This window comes from Perognathus longimembris, chromosome 28 (assembly GCF_023159225.1).
Source record: "Perognathus longimembris pacificus isolate PPM17 chromosome 28, ASM2315922v1, whole genome shotgun sequence".
In the NCBI taxonomy this organism is placed as follows: Eukaryota; Metazoa; Chordata; class Mammalia; order Rodentia; family Heteromyidae; genus Perognathus; species Perognathus longimembris.
In genome coordinates this window covers 37,827,221-37,840,386 of record NC_063188.1, presented here as the reverse complement: position 1 = coordinate 37,840,386, position 13,166 = coordinate 37,827,221, and the positions used below count along the sequence as shown (strand labels likewise).

The window sequence follows — 13,166 nt, the reverse complement described above, 5'->3', positions numbered from 1 at the left end:
TGAAATGTGAATGGTAGAAGCACTAGAAATTATTGTAATGCACATACAGAAAATCTGGGGAGTAAACTAGACAGTTATACCACCATTTTGCCTGTACACTTAGGATTCTGAGTACTGAAATAATAACCTTAAACTTTGTCCCTTCAAGTAACACAAATATTCAGTTTCTCCTCATATAATAGTGTCATTTATAGTGGGATTTTTATTTCAGTCTACTAACATGTCTTTATCTACGGTCTCCTTTTGAGCAAGCAAAGTGTTAGGGATTGGGGAATATAAAGATAGTCTCAGCAGATTCTCCTGTGGTTTTTCTAAATTGCCTGCTGTCAAATTTAGTGGCAGCACAAGTGAGAAACGTGCCTTTTACATAGGACAGCATCACTTCACAGAGGTGTCCATGAGCTGTACTCCCCCCCCGCCCCGCCCCCCGAGCCCCCTTGCCTTCACCCTGAGCTGCACCGCTGCTCACCTGCCTGGCTAAGGATTGGGACAGAGATCACTGCTTCCGGCGTCCAACCCGGCGGTCATCTCAACATTCGTCTATTTAACAAAACGGCGGAGAGCGCTGGAGTGCATTTCACTCCAGGGAAATACCGACCCCCTAGACAGAATCGGCTAGAGAGGGTGAGCAAGTGGGCTCTCCAAGGACTCGTCCCCTGGCTGCTCTGAACCTCACACGGAGACCTGTTGGGGAGGCGGGGGTGTCCCTGGCCTCTTAAAGCCGGGGTGCGAGCTGCCGGGGTGGAGGTGCGGGAGGGGGCGAGGGGGGGGGGGACGCGGAGATCCGGAGCTAGAGCCCGGGAAGGCGGGTCCAGAGGCGAGCTCGGGATCCGCCGTCCAATCGCTGAGGTTTGGGGCGAGGCCTGAGGGCGTGGCCCGCTGCAGGACTTAAAAAGACCCGCGCGGGACCCGTCAGCTACTCAAGCATCCCGGAGCCAGCTAGTGGTCCTTGTCTGCCGACATATTTGCCTGAGCCACCAGGCCTCCAGGTGACAATGCGCGGCCGGGTCTGAGCCAGGGATCGGGTGGACGGGAGGGCGCGGGGCGCCTGCTGTGTTTGGGGTGGAGGAGGCCAAGGTCCCAGCCGCGGGCGTTCCGCGTCTGCACGTCGTGTGGGGATGAGGGAGAGCCCGAGCCTTTGTATCCTCGGGGGGCCACCTCCAGTTTTCAGTTAGTGATGCTGAGCCTCTTGGGGGTCCCTGGACGGCCGGAGTGGGGGGACCCCGGAGCTGGCCAGCCGCATTGCTGCAGCTCCCAAACCCGGAGGAGGGGGGCGGACGGGAGGAGCGTTGGGGCTGGCTCTGCAAGCGTTTTCGGGGTCTTGACCTTTTGCTCCCACGCCCCCATTGGGCTAAGGCAGCGACAGCGGCAAGTTACTTTGAAATGAAGGCAAACGGCTCCTGACCGCCCGCTTGGCCGTGCTTTGATTAATCCCGGTTTCTCTAGCGTTGCCTTTGGCGAAGGACTGCTGAGACGAGAGTCTAAGGGCAGTCTAGAGGAGATGGAGGCGTGTTTGGAACTTGTGGCTCCGTGGGGACCTCTCCCTCCTACTCCAGAACCAGCCCTTTCTCCCACCAGGGTGGGGCCAGGCACACACGGGAGAGACCTCTCCCCTCCGGTTCGTCGGGGCTGCTTATTGTCCCTTCTGATCAAACCCAGAATGATGGGTGGGCACCAAACATCTCATGCCCACAGCCAGGCACCTTACCTTCCTGCCTCTTCCAAGAAGATGGGGTGAAATGAGACTCAACTCATTCTGCTGAAGTCTCAAGTCAGATTCTAATTACCTGTTCTTTCTCACAGAGTTTACAAATGTGCCACAAGATTGCATGGCATGTGTAAGTTGGTTAGGCTGAATTAAATCTCTCCTTTTGCTGTAGCATCTTAGTCTATGGTCTTTGGACATTTAAAGTAGAAATTAGTTTGGGGTGTGTGTGTGTGTGTGTGTGTGTGTGTGTGTGTGTGTGTGTGTGTGTGTGTGTGTGTGTTGTGTTTCTCTCAGGGAAAATGCAAAAAAAAGTAATTGAATAGAAAGTGAACATACCCAAATAGTTCTACCTCCTATTATCACACAATTCAGTCCTTGTGGTAATCTTCCTCCTCCTCCTTATCCTTCGTATCTTCATCTTGTTCTCCCCTCCTTGTTTTTCCGTCTTTATCTGCTCTTGTGATTCTATCCCCTCCGTTTTAGCATAGCTGTGATTTTAGAAGTCAGATATATTGGCTCTGGGCTTATTGGGCATCTTGATTTCTAGTGCATCTTCATTCATCATCCCTTAATGCTTGCCAAAAATAATGATGTGGATTTGAGATTATTCTAATAAAAGCATGACTTTTCTAAGGTTGGTTTCTGTTTTCCTGTTGAAAATCAGCAGCAAAAATATACATTGCTATTAAGTGAAGTAATATTTTACTTTTACCTCTTGATCTCATGGTAGTTCTACCCAATGACTTTAAAATTTAATTTTTCACCTTTCTAGTCAAAATGAGTGATAAGCCAGACATGTCCGAAGTGGAGAAGTTTGACAGATCAAAACTGAAGAAAACTAATACTGAGGAAAAAAACACTCTTCCTTCAAAGGAAGGTAAGTAATGGAGATTTCTGTTTAAAGAAAACAATGGGGAAAGTTGATCAGATTTGCAAGTAAGCATATTAAGTTTTGCTCTCCAGAATTTTTCCAGAAAGATTTCTAGAGAAACTAAATATATTCTCAGATGCTGCAGAATACTTTTTTGCTATGTCAACATTGATAATTCCAAAATAAGTCAAAATTATTGCAAACATAATTTGCTTTATTGTCTGTTAATATATACATATGGTGAAAGTATTTTATTTACTTTTCATGACTATGCAAATTTGAAAACCACATAAATCTACTTCAAATGATAAAAACATATAGTTGTGAATTCTAATGAACCTTCAGGTGGTTAACATGCATGTGCAAGGATTTCTAGTAATGATTTATTGTAAATATAAAGCATGTATGGCAGCATTCCGTGAATGAGATAATTCTTTTTAATGATGTTAGGGCTCCAACCCAGGGCCTTGTGCATGCCAGGCAAGCACTCTACCTCTAAGCTATTACCCCCGCCCCCAAGGTCTGGTAGCAAATAGCTCCTTTGCAAGAAACTAAAATGAATATTATGAGAAAATTGTCCTTATGACTTCTTGTTTGTTTTTCTCCACAGCTATCCAGCAGGAGAAAGAGTGTGTTCAAACATCCTAAAATACAGATGGCCTCTCAAGAGCAAGCGTCAACGTTACCTGAGTTTTCTTGCTTTTAGGCTTATTTCTGTAAAGCTATGTGGAGATTTAGGGCACCTGTAGATGGTTTGTCTCCTATATTCCCTGGCTAAGAGGTCATCAGTAGCCATTGTTCCCTCAAATTTGTTTTAAAAGTGAAATTTCAGATAGTACATGACATGCTGTCAGTAATCTCACTATTGATGACCTTTGTGGATGTGGTCGTTGTGCCCTCTACAGAGTGACCCAGTTTTAACCTACAATCAATGGGTGCCTTCTGCTTCATAATCATAGTTTTGTAGCTTCTTAGTTTACATTTACAATAAAGCATTAAAAAATACAGTCATGGTCTTCCTGTGGTTTATTTTTAGTGGTCTTGGAAATTAATAGCTTGTAAGCGTACTGTTTTCAGCTAAACAAAATGGATGAGGAAAACTACATTAACAGATTAGTCATGTGGGAAATATTCCTTTTGCTCATTCACCTCCCCAGAACCTTTGTTGAACCTTGGTCAGATAACACAACTCTAAAGAAATAAATTTAAGACAACTATTTTGTTATTTTATTATGACAGCTCAAACTGACAACAAGGGATACATAAAAATGGGCATATCCCAAATCCCTGTCCTTAATGCTATTCTCAGTTTAAATTTAGAAAAGCCAATGCCCTGTAATCCAACCAGTTAGATTTGTCACATTTGAGTTTATAAATAGCCATATTTATGGGCCTATTAGTGAATAATATTTATTCATTTATCTATTTACTTATTTTGGGTGATACTGGGGGTTAAGCTCAGGACTTCTCCCTTGCCAGGCAGGTTCTCAATCACTGAGACACAGTCTTGTAAATCTTTATCCACAATGACCATTTTTTTGTGTGTCAATCTTGGGGTTTTAACTCCGGCAGGGTGCTGTCACTGAGCTTTTTTTGCTCAAGGCTAATGCTCTACCATTTGAGCCACAGTTCCACTCTGGCTTTTGGGTGGTTAGTTGGAGATGAGGGTCTCATGGATTTTCTTGGATTGGCTGGCTTTGAACTTCTATTCTCAGATCTCAGCCTCCTGAAAAATTAAAATTACAGTTGTGAGTCACCAGCACCTAGCTACTACAGTGATTATTTAAAAATTTTTTTATTGTCAAACATGTACAGAGAGGTTAAAGTTTCATACATTAGGCATTGGATACATTTCTTGTACTGTTTGTTAACTCCTCCCTCACTCCCCCCTCCCCCTTTCCCTTTTCCCCCCATGAGTTGTTCAGTTCATTTACACAAAACAGTTTTGCAAGTATTGCTTTTGTAGTCATTTGTCTTTTTTACCCTGTATCTCTCTATTTTGGTATTCCCATTCAGTTTCATAGTTCTAATACCAGTATACACGGTTTACAATGGTTATTTTTAAGACACAGTCTCACTTCCTGTGTGAGCACTCACCTGGACCAATCTCCCATGAAGCTAGAATTATAGGTTTGTGCTGCCTATCAAGAAGGAAATCTCAAACATTTTGCATGGGGATGATCTTGAACCATGATCCTTGTATTTTAGCTTCCCAAGTAGTTAGGATTGTAAGTGTGAGCCACTGTACATGACATAGACCAGGATCTTTTTTTTTGCCAGTCCTGGGGCTTGAACTCAGGGCCTGAGCACTGTCCCTGGCTTCTTTTTGCTCAAGGCTAGCACTCTGCCAACTTGAGCCACAGCACCACTTCTGGCTTTTTCTATATATGTGGTACTCAGTAAACGAACCTAGGACTACATGTATATGAGGCATGAACTCTTGCCACTAGGCCATATTCCCAGTCCCCAGGATCTTTTTCTATAAGAAAAATATTATGGCCTGGAGCCAGGGCTCATGCCACTAATCCTAGCTACTCAGGAGGCTGAGATCTGAGGATTGAGGTTCAAAGCCAGCCCAGGCAGGAAGGACTGAGACCCTTATTTCCAATTTACCACTAAAAAGCTAGAAATGGAGCTGTGGCTCAAGTGGTATTGTTAGCATTGAGCAGGAAAGCTCAGAGACAATACCCAAGCACATACACACAAAAAGAAAAGTACTATGTTCTTTATACACACAGCCTTCATTGATTTTCTCTTTTTAAGTTTTTATTGTTAGTATTAAGGTGGTATACAGAGGGATTACAATTACAAAAGTCAGGTAAATAGTACATTTCTTTTTGGACAATGTCACCCCTTCCCAGTTTATCCTTTCCATCCCTACCCATAAGTTGTATGGATCATTTTCAACATAGCATTCAGTGAGTACCATTGCCTTTCTTCACCCTTTGTCCCTCTATTTCTATGCCTCCTCTTATACTCCCAAAGATATAAATGAGCAAATAGAACAAAAATGAAAGAAAACAAAAATTTTAAAAAATCCCTGTTTTCATTTCCTGAAGTTTGTTTTGATAAATATTATTTTGTATAATCAGATGCAACTAGGTATTGTGCCTTTCCGTTCCTTTCCCATGAGTATCTCAGGTATTTTATTATCTCCCCATCTATCACTTATATTTTTACCCAGGTTAAAGGAAATGGAAGCTCTTTGCTGTATTTTTCCATATATTTCCACAAGCAAAACAGTAGGAAGGCCAACTTAGTTCAAGTGCTGATGAGGATACTCAAATCACAGAATTTAGTGTAGTTATAGAGATTTTGGACCTTAGAAGAAACTATGTTGGCAAGCATAACATCAGTCTAGTAAGTCACTTATTCTCTTGCAGTGATCTGCTTGCATTATGTCTAAACATGTAACTTCTATCCAATAATCAGAACTTCATACTGAAACTTTTACACAGTGTAATCTTTTTCCAGTATTTAAAATCAAGTCTTGGGCTGGGAGTATGGCCTAGTGGCAAGAGTGCTTGCCTCCTACACATGAAGCTCTCGGTTTGATTCCCCAGCACCACATATATGGAAAAACGGCCAGAAGGGGCGCTGTGGCTCAGGTGGCAGAGTGCTAGCCTTGAGCTGGAAGAAGCCAGGGATGGTGCTCAGGCCCTGAATCCAAGGCCCAGGACTGGCCAAAAAAAAAAAAAATCAAGTCTTCTCCTGATGACACTTCTATAGCCTTTGGACCCAGTTACACAAAAGGGGAACCAATATTTGTTGGAGATATGCTTAAGTTTGCTGATTATCAGATCTCTAGATTCTGATTCTGTCATCCAACATATTGACTCTCTTCAGTTTTCCATTTACAAATTTCATAATGATACTATTCATCCATAGTAAATTTAATCTGTACAGTTTCACACTAATCTATTTTGAGATTGGGCCTATTTCAAAGTATCTAAAGGAAAGCATGAATGTTGTCAGGTGAGCTAAGAATGGACAATAACTCCTAGTGTCCAGTTGCACCTAGTAGTGCATGTAGTAGCCATCCTGCTTATTCATGTATTGATTTCCCACTGAGCAGTATAAGTGCTAAGCTAGGGCCTGGGGTGTGGTGGGGACAACAGGCAGATGAGCAGTACATGGCAGGAAGTGAAAGATGTACCTGCTAACACAGAAACAAGATGGGAAAACAGTGGTTTCTCTGTGGAGTAGTATCTCCTTACATTAAAAATCAATTTTATTAGACTATATTATTTGTGCAGGGGTTACATTGTGATATTTTCACATATGCATACCATGTATCCAATTCAAACATCCACATCATTCCTAATCTACTCTCCCCCTTTCTTAAAATAATTTCAACTGATTGTTTTATTAGTATATTCATATATTACTTAGTATTTAGTCTCTTTCACTCTCTCTATTTCTTAAAAACCTAATGTGGGTGTATTCTGTCTACTGGGTTCACTTGCCTGGAATTTCCAATCCAAAATATTTTCTATAGCCTCTACACATGGAAATGGAAATTTACTGTGATGAATCCACTTATTACTTGCAGAAAAGAACAGCATTAAGGTATTGTAAGAGTTACACACATAAAGGAAAAGGGCATAACCTGGTGATAGGAACTGGAGTCAAGCTGGGCATGCTGTATAGTAGAACTCCATGTAATAAGTGAAGAAACAGGCCCAGAGAGGAAAAGGGATATTGTTGAGGTTGGACAGGAAAAGTTATTGCTCAGTATGTACAAAAAGCAGTTTCAGGGCTGGGGATATAGCCTAGCGGCAAGAGTGCCTGCCTCGGATACACGAGGCCCTAGGTTCGATTCCCCAGCACCACATATACAGAAAACGGCCAGAAGCGGCGCTGTGGCTCAAGTGGCAGAGTGCTAGCCTTGAGCGGGAAGAAGCCAGGGACAGTGGCTCAGGCCCTGAGTCCAAGGCCCAGGACTGGCAAAAAAAAAAAAAAAGCAGTTTCACTCAAATGAGATGATTATTTGCAATGTAGTAACATGTAGTCCCTGAACTACTAGCATTGGAATGACTCTTAATGGTTTGTGTGTATTCTTAGACTTTACCTATAGAGATTAAGGTTCGGGGCTGGGAATATGGCCTAGTGGTAAAGTGCTCACCTCAAAATTACAGTTCAGTTAGGATGTTCTATTGCCATATGCTGACAAAGTTATGCTTTGTATTATTGTCTCTTTCTCTCCCCAATACCAACTCACATCTGTCACTCTACCACTTGAGCTATGCCTCTACTTTTGGACTTTTTGCTGGTTAACTGGAGAATTGATTCTCATGGATTTGTCTTCCTAAACTGGCTTTGAGCCTCTATCTTCAGCGCTCACTCAGCCTCCCAAGTTGACAAGATTAGAGGCATGAGCCACTAGCTTCAAAAGTACTCCTTTCCTTTGATGATGTGCGACAATCCTTTGATACATGACAATCTTTTGGTTCCAACATCTGGATTCTGGGTCTCATATGGAAAATTTTCTAAAAAATTAGTATAGAGAAGCCAGGAGCTGCTGACTGACACTTGTAATCCTATCTACTCAGGAGGCTGAGATCTGAGGATTGTGGTTCAAAGTCTGCCCAGTCAGGAAAGTTTATGAGACCCTTATCTCCAATAAACGACCCAAAAGCCAAAGTGGACCTGTGGCTCAATTGGTAGAGCCCTAGTTTTGTGTACAAAAGCTCAGGGACAGTGGCCAGGCCCCCAGTGCAAGCCCCACAACTGAAAAAAATTAATGTATAGATGAAATGGAGTCAGTCTGCAGGATTTTTGCTTTAGGTCAATGTTCTCCAAGTACTGTATCTGGAACAGCAGCATTAACATCATCTGCAAACTTGTCAGAAATACAAAATTTCAGACTGCCCTTCAGATTCAACAATTAGAAACTAGGAGAATCTACCCCAGATATATGTTTTGACATGCTTTTCAGATTATTTCAGTGATGCATGATTCTTCTTTACAGACATGATTTGCTACTAAGATTGTTTTCAGGACTAGATTGTAATAGAAAGCTTGGTAAAACATTTCAGAAGATATAAAGACAATTCTTAAATTCAGCAGGCATTTATCAAGAGTTTATTGTATCTAAGCTGAACATAATGGTACATGCCTGTAGTCTCAGCACTAGGGAAGCTGAGACAGGAAAAATTGGGTTACATAGTGAGTTCCAAGCTACACTAGGCCTAGGCTACATAGCAAAAGGTTTATCTAACTAAGATTGTATGTAGAAATTCAAGATCTGAGTAATAGATACTTGTTTTTCAGGTATTTACAATCTAACAGAAGGGATAAGTAAAAATATAAATGAGTGGTTGGTTTTGTAACCAAAGGAAGTATATAAAGTGAATTCAAAAGGAGAGCCACATCATAGAATATATGTTGAGCTTTTTAGTTCTTGTGCTATAACATTATCTGGTTCTTTCAAGGTGTACTGACCACCTTGGCTTACATAGTGAGTTTGAGGCCACATACCCAAAAGGTATGTCTAAGGCATTTGTCAAGAATATCTTATATCAGAGAAAATATTAAGTGGAACTATATGTGAAGGAGACTAGGGAAATACTGTATTATTACTATCACCAATATTATTGTGGATAAAGAGAATACAATTTTTCTTTACTTTTTGTCTCTGCTTTTTAGTGAAAGTGGAGCGAAATCATTCTTCCAGACCAAGCCTCGACCTTTCCCACCTACTTCCCACTCCCACCTAGAAACAGGTTTCGTTAGATGAAAACTGTCTATGGATGTGATGGCTTTTTCTTTGGCACTTGGATGTATCAGTGGCCTGAACCTAATTTGCTGTTATCTAGTAATCATCATACTATACACATGATAGTTTAGGTCCAGTTTTCTATGATCCTTGAGATTCTACTGGAACAATGTTTGAAATCCAGTTTTCTCTCAGCCCCTTCCAGAGCACAGAAGTTTCTCGTTTCACTAATCCGGCACTTAATACGCTGTTTAACCTGTTTTGCTTTTGCATTGATTTTATGTAGTTGTTCATTGGTCCCAAAGTTTGAACTTAGGGTTTCATGTTTACTCAGCTTGCTTGCTGGTCTAGTGCTCTACTACTTAAACCATGCTTCCAGGTCAGCTTGTTGCTGGTCATTTTGAGATAGTCTCACAAACTTTCCTATCCATGCTAGCTTTGGACAATAATCCTCTGATCTCAGCCTCCTCCACAGCTAAGATTTCAGGCATGAGCCGCCAGCACACAGCTGTTCAACCGTTTCTTGGTAGGTGTTCCACTCTACCGCTTGAGCCACAGCTCCACTTCAGGCTTTTCAAATTTTATTGTAAAGGTGATATACAGAGGGGTTACATGAGGTAAGGAATGAGTGTTTCTTTTTGAACAGTGTTACCCCCTCCCTCATTCACTTCTGGCTTTTTGATGTTTAATTGAGATAAGAATCTCATGGATTTTGCTGCTTAGGCTGGCTTCATACTGAGAGAAAGAGATCTTAACCCCCACCCCACCCCCAGTTGCTAGGATTACAGCTGTGAGCCACTGGCACCCAGTCTCTCCTCTTTTTAAGAGTGACCAGATCCAAGCCAGGAACTGGAATCATCTTTGTGTAAGATGGCAAATCAGAAAGATTGTATCACATTTACTTTGGGTTTACAGAAAAAGAAGTATTGCTGAAATTTCAGTTTATTGTATTTATAGTCTCTTTATGCCTTTCTGAGAAGGATAGAAAATGGAGAATGCATACTGAATTTCCCTGGTTAGAACTTCTACTACTTTATCAAGTGGATATGGTAATGTAAAATCCTTTTTTCATGGTTTTAATGAAAAAATCTAGTCTTTCAATGTTATACATGAAATGAGTGATTGGATTGTCCATAGCTACCTTAATAAAGTTAAAGGCATGCAAATTGTAAAGAAAAATATTTTGCAAGTACTATCTTTGTGCTAAAGCATCTTACAGATTAAAAAAAATCATGAGTGGTGCTGAGAATGTGGCTTAGTGGTAGACTGCTTTTCTAGCATGCATGAAACACTGGATTTAATTCCTCAACACCACATAAACAGAAAAATTCAGAAGTGGCACTGTGGCTCAAGGGGTAGAGTGCTAGCCTTGAGCAAAAGGAAGCCAGGGACACTGCTCAGGTCCTGAGTTCAAGCCCCAGGACTAGCAAAAAAAATCATGAAATAGATTGAATGCCTCAAGTGAAAAACAGAATTGTTGTGAGTATACTCTTGCATCACTGTAAACTTGAAAATCTGTACCAAATCACCATAAGTTATGGACCATTGTGTAGGTGGTCTGGATATGGTCTGTATATTCAGTCAAAGCCAAGAATTGAAAAAGCGACAGAGAGGAAACATTTCTGAGGTAGAAAAAGGCTGGCATAAAATAGTCCAGCAGTTTTTGTAATTGAGGGTGTTTAAATTTATATCATTTTTCCAACACCGCTGTTTCCCTGTGGTGCTAGGGTATTTCTGCATTCCATAAGTAACTTATTATCTACTATGTTTATGTCCTAGGTACACTAAAAACTAAAATGTACATAGCTCCTACCTTCAGAAAGCTTAGTTTCATAGCAGAGTTCAATGATCAGTAAATATTAATTATATAAATGAATGTATAACTTCAAACAGTGGTGATTTCTATTTGTAAAGTATAGAATATTAGGAGAATCTAATAGGAGGCTCTTCCTTATGTTGTAGGGCCATAGAGGGTTCTCTGAGTAATTTAGGAAGCTGTGACTTAAGCAATCGGGAATCAGTTTAGAGAAAGAAGTCAAGAAGAGCAAGGAATGACATGAAGAACACCATATTTAAAACCCTCTGATAAGCAGACAGTTGTACTGTATTCATAAGAATAGAAAAGAGGCTAGAGCTGATGGAAAAGAATAACATGAGATAAGAATAGAGAGGTAGGTATTAAGCGCTGCTACCAGGTTTATTTTCCACTACTTTGAAACTTCTTTCCTTTAAGATCTCTCACAGCTTCTCCAGCTATCATGCCTCACTTTTATTTTATTTGATAGCCTCACTTCATGACTGCACCCAAATCACCTTGAATCCTCTCATACTTCTTTCAGATTCTGTAGAGAAAACATATCTGTGCTATAAAGGAGACTGTGATGAAATAAATGTATTTTAAATCTTGATTTTATTTAAAAGTATAACCCTATATTTCACATGACCTTATCACTTTACCTGTTTATCTTAAACTACAATATACAAATGTGATCTTGAGCTCTAGGTTTTCACTTATAACTATTATTTACACTTTTCATTAACAAATGTAAATGCTCAGTTAAATTATCAATTTTTGCCCTTGATGGTCCTATGTGTTATAGAATAAACAGCCTGAGACATAAATACTAGCTCCAACTTCTACAAAATGTCTGTGACCTTAGACAATCATTTGGAATCTCTGAGCCTCAAATGCTTCTTTGTAAAACAAAATATTTAATTTATGTATTAACTACATTATTCTTATCTAGTAATCCTTCTAAATTGTGTACCTCTTGAAGCTATCACAGGATGTTTGTCTTTTAATTGATCCTATTTCACATCTTTGTGGATAGAATTAACTCTTTAGAAAGTTTTATTATTTGGACTAATAAACACAGATAGCATTTAATAGATAATTACACTAGCCAATATGAACTAAAGCACACTGAAAGATAAAAGATTCCCGATGGGGCTGAGAATATGGCCTAGTGGTAGAGTACTTAGTTCGCATACATGCAGCCCTGGGTTCAGTTCCTCAACACCACATAAACAGAAAAAGCCAGAAGTGGCGCTGTGGCTCAAGTAGTAGAGTGCTAGCCTTGAGCAAAGAAGCCAGGGACAGTGCTCCAACTCCGAGTTCAAGCCCCAGGACTGGCAAAAAAAAAAGTCTCCTGATAAAGACATGAAATTCTTTTAAATGGCATTTCATGTATTTATTTCATGTATGTCCAGAATGGAGACCTAAAAGTGTGCCAAGGAATAAAAGAAGCTAATGAATATATGTATATGTATATATATGATTAATTGTATTCATACATATATATATACGTGTGTGTGTGTGTGTGTGTGTGTGTGTGTGTGTGATTCATTCTCCTGAATAAAAAAATTACTAGGGAAACAGGGTCTCATTCTTGTAATTGTAGCTATTTCTGGAGGCTGAGATCAGAGGATTGTAATTTGAAGTTAGCCGTAGCAGAAAAGTCCATGAGACTTATTTCCGATTAACCACCAAGAACCTGAAAGTGAAGCTGGAGCTGGAACTCAACTGGTAGAACTCTAGACTTGAACAAAGATGTTCAAAGACCATGCTCAGGCTCTGATTTAGGGTTGGCTTTTTATTGAAATGATCCTAAGTACAATATTAATACTAAGCAAAGGTCAGATGATATTTTTTAAATGCTATCTCTAAAGGTAAGCTTTGGAGTCCACTTTATAGATTAAGAATTTTCATCTTTTCTTGAGAGAGATTGAAAAATATTTGCTTTTTGGGCAATATGCACTTTTATATTATTTTACCAAGAAGGTAAATGATGGAGCATATCTGATCAAGAGTATGTCACCCATTAAGAAAGTTTAGAGAGGGTTTGCAGTTTTAGTGGAGAGAAATATGA

The 13,166-nt window shown here is 40.3% G+C and overlaps 2 protein-coding genes across 3 annotated transcripts in view; both read left to right on the top strand.

Moving 5' to 3' along the window:
- Window positions 1-13,166, top strand: part of Bex5 (brain expressed X-linked 5) — an 851,362-nt gene that overhangs the window by 674,382 nt on the left and 163,814 nt on the right. The gene's annotated exons all lie outside the window — the stretch shown is intronic.
- Tmsb15a (thymosin beta 15A) lies at window positions 948-3,303 on the top strand. The gene is made up of 3 exons (XM_048336999.1): window positions 948-989; window positions 2,481-2,585; window positions 3,190-3,303. The coding sequence occupies exons 2-3, from the start codon at window positions 2,486-2,488 to the stop codon at window positions 3,225-3,227; spliced, it is 138 nt and encodes a 45-aa protein (XP_048192956.1). The 5' UTR covers window positions 948-989; window positions 2,481-2,485; the 3' UTR covers window positions 3,228-3,303.

What these genes read in the sequence shown, in the direction of transcription:
- Tmsb15a (XM_048336999.1), top strand. Translation starts at nt 2,486, where the DNA reads ATGAGTGATAAGCCAGACATGTCCGAAGTGGAGAAGTTTGACAGATCA. An exon ending in CACTCTTCCTTCAAAGGAAG is followed by an intron (nt 2,586 to 3,189) that starts GTAAGTAATGGA and finishes TTTTCTCCACAG; the next exon opens with CTATCCAGCAGGAGAAAGAG.